General features: G+C 39.9%; 1 protein-coding gene across 4 annotated transcripts in view; it reads left to right on the forward strand.

The window, feature by feature from the left end:
* Positions 1-535: 535 nt before the first annotated feature.
* Positions 536-20850, forward strand: part of ZDHHC14 (zDHHC palmitoyltransferase 14) — a 113597-nt gene continuing 93282 nt past the window's right edge. For all 4 annotated transcript variants that reach the window (XM_086745875.1, XM_086745877.1, XM_086745876.1 and 1 more), the window contains exon 1: positions 536-1685. In XM_086745875.1, the coding sequence (XP_086602001.1) occupies positions 1435-1685 (251 nt within the window). In that variant the 5' untranslated portion in view covers positions 536-1434. The remainder of the gene's footprint in view (positions 1686-20850) is intronic.

Below are 20850 nucleotides of genomic sequence, written 5' to 3' on the forward strand. Positions count from 1 at the left end.
GCGCTGGTTACCGCCTCCCCCTGAAGATGAAGAGGTGGCAGCTGCTGCTTCGGGGTCTGGCTGCTGGGGAGAAACCTGGATAGAGGCTCCAAAACAAACAAACAAAAACAACAAATAAACCCAAAAGCAAGGGGAGAGAAAGTCGCCGCTCTCCGGCTGGCGGAGGAGGGGAGTCGGACGTTTTCCTCACCTCGCTGCGGGGCAGGAGCACAGCGAAACTAGGGACGCCGGCGGGGAGGGGGCAGGATGCGGGGGGGGCCCCGGCACCGCCGCGGGCCGTGGGCGAGAGCCTGCGCCGACCGCCCGCGGCGGCCCTGAGGCGAGGATGGTGAAGGCGGGAGGGAGAAGTCCCGGCAGAGATCTCCCACCGGCGGCGGAACCTCCCCTCCCCGACCTGCCTTCCGCGGGGCTGCGGCGCTGGGAGCATGAGGCGGCGGCGGGGACCTGGTCTCTAAAGGGGGGAGGCGGGGGTTAAACGCGGCGGCGGGGCGTGAGGCGGGGGAGTGGGGGGGGCTGTGGAGGAGGATGAGGAGCCGCTCCCGGGGTGTCTGTCGGGGACCGGCCCTGCCCCGGGCTGCCTCGGGAGAAGCCCCCTCGGCGGAGCCGTGACGGAGCGGAGGAGGGGCGGCGGGGAGCCCTGCGCCCCCAGCTCCGCGCCGAGCGGCGGCCGCCTCCCGCTGCACCGCGGCTTCAGGAAGAAGAGAGCTTGAAGTGTTTCTCGGAAGCTGGAGCTGCAGCCTGGTTTCTTTCTTAGCGATTTTTTTTGTTTTGTTTTGCTTTTGTGGTTTTTTTTGGTTTGTTTTTTTGTTTTTGTGTTTTTTTTCCTTACTGGTTTGTTCCGCGTGTCTCTTGAGGGAACGTTTTAGGAATGGTCATTTTTAGCAGTGGAATCTGCTGCGCGAAGGAGGATTATAACAAATCTCTGTGAATGATAGACTCGATTGCTAAACCTTGCCTTGACCAACCTTCTGACCCTCCGAGAGATCTCTCAGGGTGTGTGTGTGGGAAGGAGGAAAAAAAACCCAACTCCTCCCGTTTGAAAATAAACTTGAAAAAAAAAAAAGACTAATTTTTTTTTTTTTTTGGACAGCCTAACTGCTCTATAATTACTTTTTTTTTTTTTTTGGTCTTGTTTTGTGAGAAATTGTTTTAAGAAGGATTGTCCTACATGGTTGTGTTGTAACTGGTGGAGGAAGGAAGGAAGGATCCCTCTCAAGCGTTTCTGATATGACGGCTTTGGTTTCTGAAGAGTTAACTGGTGTTTGCATGATACACCTATCGCTGGTCTGGTAGCGGACTTTTCATCTTTTTATTTGCTTTTTTTTTAAATAACTGGGGCTGGTGGAGAGGGTTATCTTGGTCAGAAGACTATTTGCACATATATCTATTGTATATATTTTTGGTGGGGATCTCCCCACATTTTACTCTCTCTTGATGACTCCTGGAGGTGGTAGTGGGCCCATGAAAGACTGCGAATACAGTCAGATCAGCACGCACAGCTCTTCGTCTCCCATGGAGTCTCCCCATAAGAAGAAGAAATCAGCTCCCAAGAGAAAATGGGAGGTTTTTCCTGGAAGAAACAAATTCTTCTGCAATGGGAGGATCATGATGGCTCGACAGACTGGAGTCTTCTACCTGACTCTTGTTCTCATCTTGGTCACCAGTGGACTCTTCTTTGCATTTGAGTAAGTGACATTAAAGTCTTCATATCTTCCTTCTCTTCCTCTAGTTATTTATTTTCTCTCTGAAAGCAAAGTAAACATGTTTATCCAGATGTCATAGAGAATGCTGACTGAATTCAGCTCATATTGGTTTATATAATTGACAACATGGTCTGATATGATGCTGAAGGACGCACGATCCTGTTTAGGTTATCGTACTCTGTGGGAAAGTGATGTTGGAGGATTAAGGCTGTAGTGCTTTCATACCACAGGTTGCCAGCTCCTGCTAATGTTGCAAGAGGAGTGTAAACCAGCAGGTTTGGGGCGCTCAGATGATGTAGAATCTTGTCTGTCAGTTACACTGCTGAGAATCAGAACTGACAGGTGCAAAAATACTGACCCTGTGTTGCAGAACTGAATGTGAGAAAAGCATATCTTTCATTAGTTTATGAATTAGGCCTGTTATTTCCTCTTCAAGTAGTTTAACAGCTTGTTCGTGAGAATTCTATAAAAAAAAAAGGAGAGCTGTACCATTTTCCGTGCACCTAGCTTTCCACCAGCAGGTAACAGCATTGCTTTCTGTTTGTGATGATAACTTGTATGTGAGTTTGGTCTTAGTTTAAGTTACGTTTGGTTTGGCTTTTTTTAAGCAGGCTTCTGGTGTCCTCCTAGGGCTTTTTTCTCTGTTGCTCTGAATCTTCAGGAGTCACATGCAGTGACAGCAAATCAAGTGTACTGATTTTTGCACTTGTGTTGGAGTGGTTAAATTAACTATGCATGACAATAAAGAATTAGGCACTTGATACAAACAATACAGCTCGACTTTTATTTATTTATATTTTTTTTTTAAAGCACCAAGTACAAAGGTGTTCACACTGCCAAGACACTTCCTATAGTAATGACTGAATCATTTCCAAAGAGTTAATGCTACTTTACCTGTTTTAAACTATCGTAGCTTAATTTGTGCTCTGTGGCAGGAAAAAATTCTTCAAAATATGTATACTCTTTCTATTTTCTTGAATAGGAATTGTTATTTGTAAGTAAGCTTCAGCACTGCCTCCAGAAATTGTTTGCTTTGCTAAAGTGATACATTTGAATAGCAAAGGTCTTTCATTACTTGGCATCAAGGAAGAAGATAGTGACATTAGCAAAACTTAAATTGTACCAATTAAATGTAGACCATCTTAACATAGTAGTAGTAAAGAAAGTAAAAGTGCTTAGCAGGTGGCTAAATAAATATGTGTGCTCAGCAGATGATTTGTCTTTAGAGGGCTCCAGGTTACTTTAGAGGGATTTATTAATTGTAAATCCTCTGCAGACATTGTGAAGCTACTTGAACATCTTTGAGCAGTTGAAATAGCGCAGTCAATGATGGTATCCATGCAAGTGTGTTTTCTTTCCTGGTTTTAAAGAAGTGCTAAAGGTGTACCTGATAGAATTGCATCAGGGCTGGGTAGTACTCCATTCTGTTTGCCATGATTAGGCCTGGTTTTGGAAGGCTTTTCTGTGTGGGCTGACACTTGCGTCTGTGTGCGGTCTCATCACCTTCAGCAGAGCCTCTGAAGGCGAGTGCTGGACTTGCTGCAAATACCAGAATGTAAATGCAGGACCAAAACTGTAGTGTTTTATAATGATGATTGTAAAACTTATTTATTAAGCCACCATTTACAGTTCATTTTAACACTGTGATTCTTCAGAGATAAGTGTTCTCTGCGGCTGCATGATTCAGAACTGCTAAAGCAGGATGAGCTGCTAGCTGTTCATCACCTGATTTCATTACTACTGTGAGTTATGTGCTCTACTGGAGTCAAACACTGCGGCTTCTGTCATGTCTTTGAGCTTATTTGCGGTGTAACCATATGCAATGGACAACATTTTTAGTCAAGCTACAGCATTTTGATATATAATTGGTGCTTGTTCTAACTGGAAGTCTTGAAGCAGGGCTTTATATAACTGTATAAATTCTAAGTCTGTGTACTGGTCTTGAGTCATTCTTGTCTTACTTGTGCTCTCCTTTTAAGGAAAGTCAAAGCAGAGGGTGGCAATGATATTTCATTTTTATAATAATAAGGTAGATCTTGGTCTTTAAAAAGCACTCGCACTGGAAAATTGTTACTCATCCTCTGAAGGCTAATTAAGAAACGAACCTTAACGCTATGAGAATGGTGTTCAGTGTATTGGTGATGTTTGAGCTGCAGAAGGCTGTTAATGTTACAAAGGGAAGAGGGGAGTTTCTCATTGATTAAAAAGCGTTACTTTGAAGCAGTTTCTAATTGCAGCTCTTCCTAGCAGTCTGAAGTTACTATTTATTGATCAGTTGATAACACCTTGTGTTGTTAGAATGTCACTTCCATTATTTGGCAGATTTGGTTGTGACGCTCCTCATTAACCAGCTATTTACAGAATATGACAGAAATGTGTGTACACGTGGGGCAAAGTGATTTTTAAATGGGCATGTGCCTTGTGCGTTGGAACTGTAAGGTCAAACTGCCACGGAGAAGGAAGATACCCTGTCTGTTCTTGGCATTGTTTGGTCTTTTTGCTACAATTGAAATAAATGATTTTGTTCCATTTGCTTTTGGAAACCGCAAAGTAGGTACTCATGTTCCAAGTAATTTCCTGGTTGTAGACAGTGAAGAGGGGAGAGTAGGAAAGAGTACTTTGACAGCTAATTCCTGGGAAGGTACTGTGCTAACATAAACACTTTTCCTTTATCCTTTTGGTGTCATTTGTTCCTCTAACGTGATTTCTCCCATCCTTCCTTCCTTCCTTTTATTTTACTCTTCACACCCATTCATCCAGAGCTCTATCTTGTGTGCTTTGGAATCCTATCCAGGGGAGAAATACATTTCTCTGAATCAACAAATCCTAGCTCTCCAAAGGCAAACCTATGTCATACGTCTTGACCTGTATAGCTTTTGACATTGAACCATGCCTTTGTAATCTTTGTTTCTTCATATTTATGCTTCTCTTGCCTACTTTTTCCAACTTCTACTTTGAGCTGGTTTCATTCCTTTCTCTCTGTTGACTTTTCTCTCATGTACTCCAAGTACATCACCACTTCTTCCTTTTATCATGTCACTGTTGTGTTTCATTTTCAAAGAGGTAAGCCAGAATTGCTTAGAAGAGTAAAAACAACAAACCATAAGCTTGCCATAAACCATAAGGTGAAGTATTTATAATTTCTATGTCCCTCTGCTTCCAAAGGAAGAGAATGCAAATAACAAGTAGTTTTATTCCTGTAACTTTTCTATTAAATGTAACATGACTTATTGCAAGCCCTTTTGGGTCCCAAGAGGGATGCTGTGCTTGAGGTATTCTTAAAAATGATGCCTATTTTAAAGTGCTCAAGATGAGGCACCACAAATTACTTAATTTGTCTTTTAAATTTCAGTGTGTTATTTTATCTTGGAAATGTATTTCCTAACTCTAACCTCATGATATTTAGCTGTTTTTTCTTGCAAATTTGGCTTTGTGTTGAACTTCCTTTTTTTTTTCCCTTTGCCTTGCCCCATTACAGACACTTGTATTCTTTTTAAACTATTCAGTGCTCAAGTAAAAGTAGCTGCATGAAAAGCCTGGAAAACAAATTCCTTTCCCCAGAGCAAAGGTAGCATCCGTAACTGAAGGGCAGATCTCACTGCTGTACCTAGCCAGTTCAACCACTGTATTTACGTACATGTAAAGTCCTTTGCTGGTACAATAAAGAGAGGCAAAACTAAAGCACTTCATACTTACTGCTTTAATTCAGCTAGGTATACATATTCAAAAGAGAAAAGGAAGGTGACAGGAAAGCAAAATGGAGGCTGAATGACATAATTGACACAGTAGAATACGTAAAACAGACACCTTGTTGTCAAATGGCAAGTCTTGTATGGATGCGCAAGCTTCACAGTTTCCCGGGTGGTGGCAGAGGAGCTTGAGCTTGGCCGCTTTGCTACCGCGACTTAACGCGGTCCACGTCTGTCAGCTCCCTTCCTTCCTGGACTTCACCGTGCAGGTAGCAGGAGGGGACACGTCTGCCCCTGAGCTGCCTCAGTTCAGGCAGGCAGATGAAACTTCCTGTAAAAGGTGAGTTTAAATGAAGATGCTGACTGAACTGAATTGACTCAGGCACAATCCAGTTTTCTTCTGTCAGTCAGTTGCAGGGTGAGTGGCTCTGGGAGAAGGTTGGAGCAGATGGTAGGATGCCGGAAGGGCTGGAGCAGTGCGGCTCTTTTCTCTGTAAACGTGAGTCAGTGCCCTATCACTTCTGATACAATTTGACACTTGCACTGGTTCAACAAACTGGAGATTTTTTTTTTTTTTTGAGCCAATTAAAACTTGATTTTTATGAGCATTTGTGTAATTGCACTGTCTTTCCGAAGATGGGTATTGTAAAACTATTAAACTGAGACTCTTTATGTGCATACGAATCATTGCTTTCTATCTGCTCTTGCAGTTGCTGGCAACCTGCTCCATGCCTCCCACTTTGAAAACCAGTGTGACTGGAGGACATTCATGAGTCACGCTTTCTAATGCGATGTAGATTGTTCAATATTGAACTTCTGTAGCGCTATGACAAAGTGGTGCTCACTGTGACCAACCTTGATATGTAAACACTGATGTCAGTAAGCTGAGCATTTTCACTGCGGTATCAACAATCATCTTATGGCAAATGTTTTCTGCTCTTGCAAGAGGTGGATTCTTATTTGAGGTCATATTCCAAGTAGGTGGAATATTCTTCCTCTAATAATTTCCTTTATCTTCCTTTGCTCTTAAGATTTGAGTACGTTACTCGTGTCTTTTGATGACCGTGTCCTTAAACTGCCAGTTTCTTAGAAGGAAGTGCTACCAATCTGACTTCAGCTTTTAAAGGCTGCTATAAACTTGTAGGACGTTTCCTGCTGAAGATGTCAAAATGGTTTTTAAAGCAAAAATCATGGCATATAAACGAAAATAATTGTTGAACAGAGAACTGCATCCTTTTCTGCATGGAAGGCAGTAGCCACCTAATAGTGCATAGTGGTGTAGGCAAATGCAGTGATGAGTAGGTGGGTTTTCCCCCAGTTTTCTTTGTTTAAAAAAAAATCATTAAAATTAAAACAGCAATATTTCTGTTTCTTATTTTGCCATATTACACATCTCTGATAACTTAGTGAAAAAGACATGTAATACAGTAGGTCTAATTTTGGGGGTTTACTTTTTGTACTTAGTTTATATAAGATATACTAAATGATATGGCAAATTCCTAAGGGATAGATACTGTGCATTCCAAACAGATGTGTTTTATTCTTTGCACTTAAATTACCCTGAAAATGTAAACTATCAGAATCAAACCTCTTTCCAGGTACAAAGTAAATCTAATATCTTTTTTTCTTGACAAGGGACTTTCCTTGAGTGCAAAAAGTGTACTTATTTCATCTGTTCTGTTTCCCAGTGATCTGTGCAAGTATGTTTGCTGAAGTCTCTCCCTACCCAAAGGGGAATAGTTTTGTACCATCCTGTCTTAGCACTTCACTCAGCAGATACATCTATTTAAACTTTTAAACCTGCTTTGAATGAATTATATTGTACAAATTGAAAACCTTTTATCCAGAAAGGTAGTGATAACATTTGATATTAGGTCACACACCTCTACTTTTCAAGACTAGGTCTATTTATGTGGAAAGGGACAATGATTAAATGCTTCATTTTTCAGAGTAAAATTCTGTGAGAATAACAGAAGGATAACCTCCCTTGGTTTTGGAAGTCATACCTTCTTTAGTTCCCCTGAAACTGCAGAGGCATTTTTTACTCCTTTTCCAAAAGACAGTGAAATATTAAATAGCTTTTTTTTTTTCAGAGTGGTTTAGGGTTTGTTTGGGTTTTGTTTTGGTTGCTTTTTTTTTTTAAAAAGATCTTCTGTATTCAGCTTAGTTGATTGGTGTTATCTAGTCTTTCATGGAGATTTTTGGTCTTTTAATTTACTCTTTTCTCATCTGTGATTCTACTTATATTTCCACCTTTTATTTTCTTTTTTTTTTTTTTGTGGAGGTGGAGGGAAATGAAAATGGAGTATAACAGTGTAAAAAGTGATGTTGGTTTTTCAGATACCGTATCCTCTCAGGACCTTGAGGAAATGACATTGTGGCTTTGGACCATTGATACATGTGCATCTTCAGAGGGAAACGTGAATGTTTGTGGTCTCTCTTTCCTGATGTCACTCCAACCCCTTCGAGAAAGAGGAAATTCCATCACAGCCTGCTGGGGTGTGGTTTGCTGTGTTCATCATAGCTCAGCATGATTGCTGAAGATAGGTATAAATTCTCACCTGGGATATTTGATATCCCTTCCAGAGTGGAAAAAAGGCAACTTCAAAAGTTTGGTTATTCTTACCTATAGAATAGGTAAGAATAGTTTGGGTTGGAAGGGACCTTTAAAGGCCATCTAGTCCAACCCCCCTTGCAAGGAGCAGGGACATCTCCAACCAGATCAGGCTGCTCAGAGTCTCATCCAACCTGGCCTTGAATGTTTCCAGGGATGGGGCATTGACCACCTCTCTGGGCAACCCGTGCCAGTGTTCCACCACCCTCATTGGAAAAAAATTTTTCCTTATGTCTAGTCTAAATCTACCTCCTTCTATTTGAAAGCCATTACCACTTGTCCTATAACAACAGGCCCTGCTGAAGAGTTTCTCCTCATCTTTCCTGTAGCCCCCCTTTAGGCCGCTATCAGATCTCCCCGGAGCCTTCTCTTCTGCAGGCTGAACAGCCCCATCTCTCTCAGCCTGTCCTCATAGGAGAGGTGCTCCAGCCCTCTGATCATCTTCGTGGCCCTCCTATGTAAATGTCTTAAAATATTTACAAATACTGATGGATAATACTTCTGTACGTCTTCAGCCTCCAGAGTGTGAGGTTAGACTTGTAATTTTGTGACAGTTGTTTGATAAAATCTATCTTAATTTATCACTAAAAAGTTTGAGGTTTCTGTTGTTGGTATAATCTGCCTAGTATGCCTGTTTTGTTTTGTCTTTCCCTGAGTAGGTACTGTTGCTCCTTTATGTTAGTGACTGTGTGACAAAATTATAAAAGGTGTCTTCTACAGACTACTATAGAGACAGTAGTGTTAAATAGATTTACAGTAATGAAAAACTAATTTCTGTTACTTCTTCTTTGAAGACTGGGGTTGGCGTGTGATCTTCTCTGGGACTCTTCCCACATCAACCCCGCAGAAATTTTCAAACCTCGTTTGAAAGAAAGATGGACTTTTTCAGATGCTTTTTCAAGTCAGTTTCTCAGGAATTATGCTAAGTGTTTAGGTTCGTATAAAGTATTCTTTTTACTCATGCTTAAATTTGGACTAATGATGCAGAAAATAGCTTTGTTGCTACATGATTTATTTTCTGTCACAGACGTGTTGCATTATTATTTTGTAAATGGCATTTCATCCAAGACAAAGTATATCAGTGATTAGCTACCCTCTGGATGGCTGAGATATTATCTTCCTTTAGAAAGAAAAGAGAAAATAATAATGTGTGCAGAACTTGAACCAAACTGTTCTGTTCATTCCACCATTCTGTTCATACCCCCCACCCCCTTTTTTTTTAAGGGCTGGAAAACATATTTTGTTAAAAATACCTGGGCTTATTTGTGGATTCAGCAGAAAATGAGCTGCTGAAATTTGAACTGGACATTAAAAATATAAATTCTCTTTTAACAGCTAAGTTACACCTTTGAAGTGGTTAAACACAACATCAAAACAAAGCCTTTTGTACCGTCTTTCTAATGAAAAGTGTCTTTCCGTTCTAGTGCAGCATTAAACTGTTAGTTGTAACATTCAAATGTAAACTAATTAATGAGAAAGTGAAGGTGACAGCAGAAGAGGAGAAAGCTGAGAATATTTTTAACTTTCTAAGCTGCGCAATTGTTTCAAAATAGCCCAGACAAAACCCCACTGGCCTAAAAAGACTAGAGCATTTTGAAAAGTTGCTTAAAATGTTATAATAACATTCTCTATGAAATTTTTGTTATCTTGATTGATGATCCTTCTAAGTGAGGCTGTCCTGGCTGATGGTCGCTTAAGTTCCAGGCTGCCAATAAAGGTTTGTACATGTCAATGCTGCTTGTCTTTCATTTGGCAAAAAAAAAAATTTGGAAAAAGGGAAAAATCCCCTGAAGTCAGCTGGAACTATCAAAGTTTATAAAACTTCGTGTAATTACAGCTCATTTTTTTCAGAACTTAATACAAAGTAGTTAAACTTTTCACAAACTGAAGAAACAGATCAAAATCAAGAAATGAAGATGAAGCCTCAAGTATTAGACTTCACTTAGGTGAAGTCTGAAGTAGTAAATGTTATAACATAAAATGTACTTAGGGAATGAAGCTGAGGTGTTCTGGAGTTTGGGGTTTGTGTAACACACCCTGCCCCGTACCCTATTGTATGTGTTCATATTCGGACTCTTGTTTGTACTGCAGTTAGCAGGCGGAGGGGGCTTTGTATTTGTGAAGCCTGACCATGGACCTTCTGCAGAGTACCTTAGTGGACATCTCGCCCAGGTGCATTCCGGAACTTCAACGTAGTAGTTAATAGGGTGCTGCAGTGCTCTATGACTGTGTAGTTTCTGTAACTCTGATCGTTTCCTTTCCATCAGTGGCCGTAGCGTTTATTCACGTTATTGTGGGATGGTGGCTAATGAGGTCTTACATAATGAGCTTGGCTAATGAGATCACAGCTGGTTTTGTTTTATGTTTTTTGCACTCCTGCCATCCCCTTAAGTAGCTTACTGGAGTAAATACTGGCAGCGTGTGTTTATTGTGGTGAACATGCAGTCAGTTCAGCTGCGTCTTTAAATTTTACTCTGATTTTAAAATAAAATATTTCACAAAGCACAGATTAAATAGAATACTGAGAATTAAATTGAAAACTGAGAACCTGAACTCAGAAGTTAAGATGTACATAACATCTGCAGTTTGTGAAATTCCTGTTATAGTTTAAGTGCAAGATAACTGTTACATTGTCTGTACTGAGTGAATGTATGAATTAAATTTGTAGAATTTACTATCTATTTCTTATACATATGATCAATATATATTAGTTCTTAAAAGCAGGGAACAGAAATACTAGAATTTGTTACTACTTTAGCATAAATAATATATTACTAGATTATGAATATAAATTAAACAACATTGACAGGGATCGGAAGCTCTTTCCCCCCCCCTAGGAAGAGGAGTACTAATATAAAACTTGTGTTTTTGATTGTGATAAATTTTGTGTACCCTCCCTTTTGAGCTGTGTGGATATCAAGAAATTGCAGCCCTGGTCTTGCATGTTCAGTACACTTGTCAGATATCCCACTGGTTGTGAATGCCGTGTTTCAGGGCAGAAGCAAGTGTCGGACCAGCCTGTACTTAAGTTTTGCTGGCATGGTTGGTTGCGCTCGTGGTGTAGGTTTTCATGGCACAGCTATCTATGGATGTTCCTTAGTGAATACTGTTTTACTGGCAAAAAAGGCTGTCTAGTGTTGAATTAGAATGTGGAAGAGTTGTAATTTTTCCTAATTTGGATCTATGTAAAGCAGTTAGAAGCACTAAGAAGAAAAGTGAAAGCTACAATAGCGGTGACTTCTCTTTCATCAGTATTGCAACTCTGTAATAAACTTGCTTCTTGTGAATGTGGCTTCTTTAGGGCAGAAACTCATAACGCTTGTATATAGTGAAAAAAAACAAACCCCAAACAAACACCAACTTTTATCATTCAACATGATCTGAACTCTTTCCAGGGCTGGACAGGCATCGGGTGTGGAAACAGCCAATTAAACTTTGTCATTACTCTGAGTAGACTGAAATGTGTTTATGGTGTGATATAGACGATTCAAGTGCACTGTGTAAAGAGCATAATCACTTCAGGTTTGTCTCAGCGAATTAGCCTGGAGAAGAGAAGGCTCAGGGGGATCTTATTAAAGTAAGTACCTGACTGGGAAAGGGGAGTGAAGAAAAAAAAAAGTCCTGGACTCTTCTCAGTGGTGCCCAATCACAGGACAAGAGGCAATGGACACAAAATGAAATACCATTTAAACATAAAAGTTTCTTTTATGGGTGGGGTTTTTTTTTGTTTGGCTGTTTGGTTTTAGTTTGGGTGGTTTTTTTTGTTTTGTTTTGTTTTGTTTTTTTTTTCCTTTGAGGATGGTCGAACACTGGCACACGTTGCCCAGAGGTGCTGTGGACATACTGAAAACCAACCAGGTACAGACCCGAGCAGTCTCGTTTAGCTGACCCTGCTTTGAGCTGGGGGGTTGGACTCTGATCTCCAAGAAGTCCTATCCCACCTCAGCCATTCTGTGTTATCTGTGAAAATCTGAGAACTTCTTCCCGTAAGACAGCAGAAGATATCTCTAGTGAGATAATTTTAGTATTGTTTTAGTGACCAATATATTGCATGCATATTTCACAAGAACTTCAGTTTTATCTAGTCTTAGAATCTGAACTTAAAGTCTCAGACCAACAAAACTTAAAAATTTGCAAGTGAAATAGCCATAACTGTTCTTTCTGCTCCTTCTTCCCTTTTCTCACCTTTGAGAGTGGCTGGCTTTCTCGGTTCAAAGTACATTTTCCAAGACATCTCGGAGATTCTTTTCCTGCTTTCTTTCACTTATCTGCTGTTCCCCATCAGACTTTGCCCTTTACTATCCATCTGGCTTTTGCTGAATTATAGGTAGTATATTCTTTTCTTGTCATGTAAGCAAGAGCATTAAGTTTAAAATAAATTTCATCCAGAGTAATGTCTCTATATACAGTTGTTCTAGCAGTGTGATGTGTTCATCCGTTTATCCATGTCTCACTTAAATTTTGTGAACTTTTCTTTCCTTCCATCTAGTCTTCCCAGCCACTTGTTCACTTTTAATAGCCTAAGAGCACTGTTGCTGTAGAAAGGACGGGGAGGCAGTAAAGGTGAAGTTGAAAGACAGTTTTCCCCTTTCTGTAGTCATAAGGGATGGGAATACCATTTCTTCTCTGTGATCTACAGTTGTATTTGCCTATATTATTGTGCAGCTGTGTAAAATCATGGGCTCTATCTCGTGATGTTTGAGCCTGGTCAAAAAGTTGTTTGGATCCTGTAGGTTCAGCTTCCTCCTTGGGCCTGCTACTTGGCAATACTGGCTTCAGACCAACCGTTGTGCTTTGATAGAGAGCATGTTCCAGCTCCTGGACTTCTAGACATAAAGGATGAAATAGTTTGTCTGAAAAGCTGCTAAGCTGGTTTTGTTAATCTATGGGGAAGGTATGTCAGATTAATCCAAACTCCCTTTAAACACTGATTTCCTTAAAAAAAAAAAAAAAAAAACAAACAAAAAAAACCCCAAAACACAAACACCAAACAAAAAAAAGCCAAACAAAACCAAAAACTCCCGTAAGGCAGGTGTCCAGTTCTGGATTACAGATTGGAAATAAAAATATAAGAGGAGAGAGCTTAAATGAAACAGAGCATATTTTATTTGAGTTAAATATATCTGAATCTCTACGTCCTATAGTAGCTATCACTGCTAAGTTTCTCTGAGGCTCACGGAGGCCAAAGGGGCATTTCTCTGTACCACCTCTTCAAAGCACTGGTTTTGGGTTGAAGTTCCTGTCTGTAGACCTGCCTGCTTTTTCTACGGGCACAGGAGTTGGATTTTTACTGATTGTGAATTCAAACAAAACTTTAGAGTATTTCATAGGTGCATCCCTGTTGTTTAGCAGGCTCAGCTGCAGCGAGAGGAATCTGATGGTCGCAGGCTGCTGAGAAGGACCGACCCACCTCTTCCCTTCTCCCAGGTCTCTGATGTTACTTCTTTTGTCTGGCGCTGCTGTTTTCCCCACCCAATCGTGAACCACTTCAGGGAGTTCCCTTCCTGCAGAAAGCTTATCCTTTCCTTCTGCCCACACAAAGAAAAACTTTCTGCTGCTTTAGATCCCTGAGCTGAATTCCTAAAAATTCAGAAAAATGTTATTACTAGCGCAAAGGAGGAAATGGGGGGAAATAGATCATTTCAGCTCTGATTTGAAATTGTATCCCAACTTGAGGAAAGTTGTTACGTAGTCTTGGTTCGTTGCTTGGCATCTGTGAGGGTGCAAACAGAACATCTTTAGGCTTGCCTGAATTACTATTTAGTTGCTTAATGAGAATCTACAGAGTTCTGACTTAACCATTTTTTTTTTTATTTCTAAAGTAACTGTATTGCAGTTACAGAACTTGAACTGCAGCCTCTTTCAAATAACACATTAAGTGCTCCTTAGTTGTTCATGTCTTACTTTTTATTTTTTTCTGTAATTTTTTTTTTTTTTTTTTACTATACCCAATTCTGTAACACAAGAGTGGGGTGGTAACTGAAGCAATTTTTCTTCCTGTGTCCTTGCCTGTGTAGTCTGTGTTCCCCATATCCAGACTGCAGAGCCCATGTACTGTATTGCATTTCATACCAGAGTCTATGGAAAAGCTTAATGAATGCTTCTTCATCTTACTTTGTATAAAAACAGCTGAGTTAGCTCAAAATATACTGAACTGAACCAGGAAAGGAGTGTTCTCAATCCTTGCCATTTCTCCCACGCTTCAGCTGAGATAGCAAACAACCCAGGGAAATTGCCTGTTTCTTCACAGTCCATTCAGCTGCCTACTTGGGTGTTTTTTTCATTTTGTTGGTTTGTTTGGTGTTGTAAATGTTGAAAGTTTCAGCTTAGGAGGATGAAATCATAAAGCAGTTAATGGAAAATTGAACAGCCTGCATACAAGAGGCGTTTGGAGTGGATGTCTCTCTATTCACAGCGCGATAAAGAATTGGCCTTTAAAATGATTTTGTTAAATAAGACACCTAAAGCTAATCAGAGCAGAAGGAATTGTCTATACAGCAGAAGACAGGAAGAAGTGGTGGACTGAAATATGACAGATTAATCTAATTCAATGTAAGACCTTGAGAGGTAATAATTCTTCTTTTACAAGACACTAAACTCAGAGGGCTCTCTTCTCTTTACTTTGAGCTGTGGAGGCTCTGAGACTTCCTATCACTGATGTGAGTATTCACCTTCAAAGTAAAATATGGTTGGTTTTTCTGTTTTGTTTTGTTTTCCCTCTAATGTAATGAACCCCAGACCCTTTTAGGATCAGGCTGCACTGTGCATTGTTTTTTAATGTTAGTCCCTGGAAGCCAGAATTTCATTTCCGGTACTTGAGCATATCAAAAGAAGTGTGCTGGAGGCAGAAGGACATTTCAGAGGAAAGCGTATAAAGATTGGATGGGATAAAATAACTTTGCTTTTTTACTCAGCTCATACTCAAAGAGTCTGGGGAACAGGCAGTTGCCTATGAATATGAAAATCAAAACAGTCTGATATAAGAAAAACACCTGACATGCTTGGATCCCAGTAAGTGAAACTGTTGTGGGCTGACATCCAGCTCGACTGAAAGGTAAACATGCCCTTCCCAAGGCATGTACCTTTCTTTCTATTATTGCATTCTAGAAAACTTTAACCGACAGTTAAAGTTGCTAAATGATAGTCTGGAGGTGCAGTATTACCCAATGGTTGACTGTTCTTAGCAAAAGTAAGTTCATTTTCTGTTCTGAAACTTTTTTAAAGAGGTTGTTGGCACTAGCCCTTGCTGTTGCAACAAAGAAATGGTGTTTGTGAAAGGAGAACACAGGTTCGTTGCTTTGTAGTTCAGTACAAAAGAAGCATCATGTGTTGGAAAGGTAATTCACTGTTATTGAAGTAACACTGTCACTGAAATAGGCTTTTAACCCGAGATTTATGACAAGTATTCTTTCTGACTGCGAAGTAATGGTCAAAGATTTACAGAGCACGCAACTTGTCACTGAAGCTGATCCCTACACATGAGAGATGCGTAGTTATGGTATTCATCCAGAATGAGTGCATCCCTAGGCCATCTGTACTTGCCTTCATATTCTGAGAGATAAAAAGACCGACTATTTCGGAAGATTGTTCAATGCATGCAAAAGAGTTAGGACGGGAGAGGGGTAAGGAGTGCTATCTGCGGTATTTGCTTCTGGAATTTAATTGCAGTTATTCGAGGGACAGTTGTTTTGTGTTCATATTTAGTGCCTACAAGTAATCTCTGAAACCTGTGTTTATGCTGGGCACAGTTCTTCACTCTGAAGCTAGTAAGTAGAGTTTCAGAGATTTCACTTGATAAAAACCATGCTGGGCACGCCTCTCTTTCACTGAAATTATGGTTGTGAGCAGTGCCAGCCTACTCATGAGTTTGCTAGCACAACTGTTTTTGGGAGCTGAGCTCTGCTCTGTAAGGCTGCTTTCACCTGTGGCTACAGGGAGAAAAAAAAGAAGAAACAGTGAAACGGCTTCATTCACCACACGTCTTGCAGTTTCTGCAATCTCCTGTGTATTATTACTACACAAATGTCCTCTTCAGTTAAACCCCAGTTCATCTCCAGAACAGTCCCACCCACAGCTTTAAGTGAAGCAGGGCTCCTCAGGGGGTGGGGGGCTCCAAGCTACAAGCGCTGTCATAAGGGATGTGACAGGGGAAGGAGAGCCTGGCAGAAGGGTGTCAGATTTAATTTCTACAGGCATGCTGGCATTTGATTTCATTTTGGCAGTCTTGAAGGTAGCAGTCTTGCAGTTTGTTTTAGCATAGTTTTTCTCAGTGTAGTTACCAGACAAATAAGTCCCCAACTAGGCACTATTTCTGTTCTTTTCCACACGTTCCCTCCCAAATCAGTGTCTTTTCTTCTCTCTTCTTCCCAAATATTTTGTACGTGCTTGCTCTTTACCATTGTGTTCTGTAGGCTGACGTTTCTTCCTTCAGCGCTTTTCAGAGAGCTGTAAAGGACAGCACAGCCTCTTTCTTCTGCTCAAGACAGCTTTTTAACTTGTTGCAGGGATGGGAGAGGTAAAGGCAAGGGGCTACATTCATTTTGTAGTGGTATTACAGTCTTGTCCTATTTTCTTCTCATTTCCACAAGTCTTGCAGGTAAGTCTCTTAAAGTTGCTTTAGCTTTTCCATGCTCCTCTAATTGATGAGGGAAGCACTATAGACAGTGGGAAGGAAGAAGAGGTGCTGCGCTGAGTGCTTTTATGGGGGGGGAGGCATTTGGCTGTTCAGGTGCCACTTGTTTGCCACCTTCACAGTGCTCACGGCATGCGTGACTGGAAATTGAGGAGGGTTTGGAGCTGCTCTTTGCAGGCAACAAAGTACAACTGGGAATGAGTACTGGGAGAGCCCAGGCCGTGATGGAAATATTTCTGCACGGGGCGGGACTTCGGCTCTGCTATGTAAAACAACGTGGCTTGATATATAATCTGTCTTTAACATGGTGCATAATACGTTGTACAGAATACTTGATTAAGTGGGTCTAATTGTTGCTTGTATACAAATTGCTGTAAGAAAAGACACTTTGTAACCCTAAATACTCTTTTTGCTTTTCAGTTAGAGTTCTAAGCAAGTTGCGTAAGGGGAGCTATTGGATTGAAGCATGTGTCAATAGTCAAACTTGTGGAACAGCAAAGCGACTGATCAAACTGCCTGGGTCTTGGTGAAATGGAAATTCACAGCAAATTTAGGTTGGCAGAGTCCATGGTGCAATAGTATGTAATGCAGACAATTTTCATTTTGTGACCATGTTATATGTGGGCTTTCTTTACATTTGCAGAAGAATCTTTTAATGCTTAATGCACTACTCTTTACAAGGTAATGTACTGCAGATAGTTTGATAATTAGGCATACCAGCCTATTGACTACCATTGACTGTTTTCATTTTTTCTATTGTAGAACTTCAGAACCTACTTTATTACTATTTTTGTAATTACTTCCAACTTAATTTTTTTGTTCTTAGTCTGACTGACAATCGGCTTTCATTTTTGCTTTTTATATGTTAGCATTAAATATCAATTTTTTTTTTATTTTGAAGGTGCAGGAAACTTATTACTGCTTCTGCTTTGGTCATACATTATAGTTCTAAATTTATTTTCAGTTTGTAAGATGACTCCATCTTCTGATAGCTGTGTTGGCTGAAGTGGAGTAAAGTTCACTTGCCAGTGGAGGAAACTGAGGACATCAGCTTGGTTCTGCAGTGACAGTATTGGTCTAGTATGTGTGAAAAAAACATAAATAACTGAAAGTAGTGTTTAGCTGTATGTGGTAGTTATAGAAGGGCCAGGTGTTGATCAGACTACAGGCAAATCAGAAGTCTGCATGTGTGTGACACATACAGTGGGTGATAATTTTTGCTTCAGTACAGATTTTCCTCAGCTGTGTTGATCAGCAGGCACAAAAACTGGTTAACACTAAGCAGTTGGCAGGATGGAGAAGCAAAAGTACTTTTGCTTTACTGTTTGTTTTTTATTTATTATTACATTATTACTGTGTGGCTCAGGATAGGTTGGTTTGTTTGTTTGTTGTTTTTTTTTTTTTTTTTTCAATAAGATTGGCACTGGCTGCTTCCTCAGCTAGTTATGAAGGCTCCCTGCCATCTTGAGTTTATTTTTCTTGCACGAAGCCTGGGAAAAAAGATGAACCCTCTTCTGAAGGTCACTGTGTCAAGCCGTCTTTCAGAGCAATGAGAGTGAGTGCATTTTAGAACCACTGACCCTGCATAGATAATATTGTGCCACTGGCTGCCCTCGTTTAAAGCAAGGACCCTCAGGACACTGAGGGGATTTCAGCAGTTGTGGAAATGAATGAGGAGGATCTCCCCCTAAGGTAGCTTAATGCAATCTACTCTTGCTCTGGCAGATTCCACTGGAGTTTTCTTTAAGCAAAGCATCATCCACAAACAAACCTGTATGCTTTATTTGATGGAAACAGTTTTAAAGGGACTGTCTTAGTCTTATGGTAAGACATCAGTTAAATTTCAGTACTATTTGTGACTGACTTTGAGATGGGAGGCTGGTTTCTGTGAGAGCACGAATCCAGTCATCCACATGTGTTTGTTTTTTTTTTTTTTGATCATGTGTTATGTTTATGAACACGACTATGTCACCAGTTTAATAAAGGTATACCTATGGAGTAGAATTTGACATGCGGTGGAATCCTTCCAAAGAAGAAAATGGCCACTGACAGATGCAGCCCTGACAATATATTTAATCCCCCTTTGTCCCCCTGCCTTTTTTTTTTTTTTTTTTTTTCCTTCTTTTTGGCTGGGAACTAACTTACTACATCCTTTGCGAAGAAGTATTTGAAATGTAGTTGTGTTCTAGAAATGTAGTTTATAGCAGAATTAATACTATGAATTGAAGGCCAACTCTAAGATCTTCTTTATTGCAGCCAAAAATATCTTTTGGAATGCACTGTGTTTTAAGATGGTATCTTCCAGTTTTTTCCTCAGCCTTTTTTTTTTCCCCATGCTCATGCTTTAGATTATTCTTCAGAAACTCTGTTTTCAGTTTGTACTCCACTAATAGAACTAACCTAGTTAAATAAAACTCCTCAGAATAGTACATTTCTCCTTGCAGCAGTGCTTGTTTACATGCAGGGTAGCAATTCAACAAACTATCTGTGCCCTGTGTTGTGCAAAACAATTAAAAACTCTGTAAAGAGAAAACTGTTGGGGACAAGTGGACTTCTCTTTCAGTGGCACTGAACTATGACAAGTATGATGCTAAGAATCCATACAAAGTCCAGATTAGATCAGCTTATTCTTTTCAGACTTGAATGACAATTTCTATGAAGTTAAATCTTGACACGTTTGAAAGAGATCCCAGGCAATGCTTATGCCGTGTAAAAAAAAAAAAAAATTCTTAAGTGCTATTTGTGTCACTGTAAACTTGCTGTAGATCAGAATTGGCATGTGTTTAATTACTTGAACATGTGTCTTTTTCTGTTGCTTTTATTGAAGAACTCTGCCTCTTTCCTTACAGTCCTGACCCCGCTTGGGATGGTGTATAAGGGCAGTGTAATAAGAGATGCTGTCCTCCCTTGGGGGAATTTTACAATCTAACTTTTCTAACAATAGATAAGTTAGATAGTAAAATTGAGAAATGTCTTGAATTCTTTTTGTTTGTTTTCTGAACTTTTTTTCACCTTTTATTTCTTTCAAAATTAGAGAACGTATCAGTAAAACCGGCAGTTTCTTCATCACAAGAATTTCTTCCTTCTCTTCCCCTTCCCTCTCACAACCCCAGGTACCTTAAAAAAAGGTTGAGATTTCTTTTACCCAGAAGGGATGATGCTGAGAGAGTTATGGCAGTTGCCTTTGGATGTGTAGAAGGATGATAATAAATGCTTCTCCACATTGTTTGGGATGTGACAGGAAGTTCTGACTTTTAAATACCAGCAGGAAGTATTTGGGTTAGAGGTTAGTAGGCATTAGGGAAAAAGAACCCTTTCCAAGCATAAGGAAGGATAAGGGCTGAGATGAATTTCTTAGGAAGATTGTGGAATTGTCATCATTAGAAGTTTTCTGCAAAGCAGGCTAGACAAAGCTTTATCTGAAGTGGTTCGTGTGTATCTGGTCTTTTCTTGGAGAAGAGTAACTTCCAAACATGATTCCACTAACATTATTCAGGAATACATATAAGAAATTCTAGAAGAATATTAGTTGAAACGGTTATTTCTCTTGTCTTTATTAATAATGCAACACTATTGGGAGTGGGGAGAGGAAGGAGTGTACTGTGTATTGAGGAGAACGTAATTATTTCAGTTACTGCATTGTAACTACTACTACGTAGAGGTGATATTAGAAAGGACTTCTACACTTTTAAAAAGAGGAGGGTTATTGGTGAATCATATAAAAGAATTTTAAAAGGAACTTACATTCTAGAGTTTAGACTTATAGTAGATTATTAATGTGGGAAGCCAGTCTAAATATTCACTGATGTCTTAGGAAAGGTAATTGATGAAGTATGACATGAAAAATTTAGTGGGTTACCAAATTGACCAGATGGTGTTTTTTCCAGTCCTACAGCATACAAAAGAAAGACTAATTTTATTATAAAGCGTGTTATTTTTCTGTGTTCATATTAATCAGGTAGTTAGAAATGTATTTTCTGGTTAGTAGGAAAAATCATACTCCACTAGTAAACATACAGTTTGCTTATTGCCCACTAAGGCAATTAATCAGTCCATCTCTTGCAAAGCCTGAGGGCTCTTCATAAACAAATAGGACTATACTCCTGGGCATAACTTTTTTCAGAAGATTATATTACCCCTGGTATTTATCTCACCGTAATAGGGAAGAGTTGGGCCCCTTATTCCCCCTTGAAGAAAAATGGCAGATGGAAA

Source organism: Chlamydotis macqueenii, chromosome 3, assembly GCF_036417535.1.
Source record: "Chlamydotis macqueenii isolate bChlMac1 chromosome 3, bChlMac1.mat, whole genome shotgun sequence".
Taxonomy (NCBI): Eukaryota; Metazoa; Chordata; class Aves; order Otidiformes; family Otididae; genus Chlamydotis; species Chlamydotis macqueenii.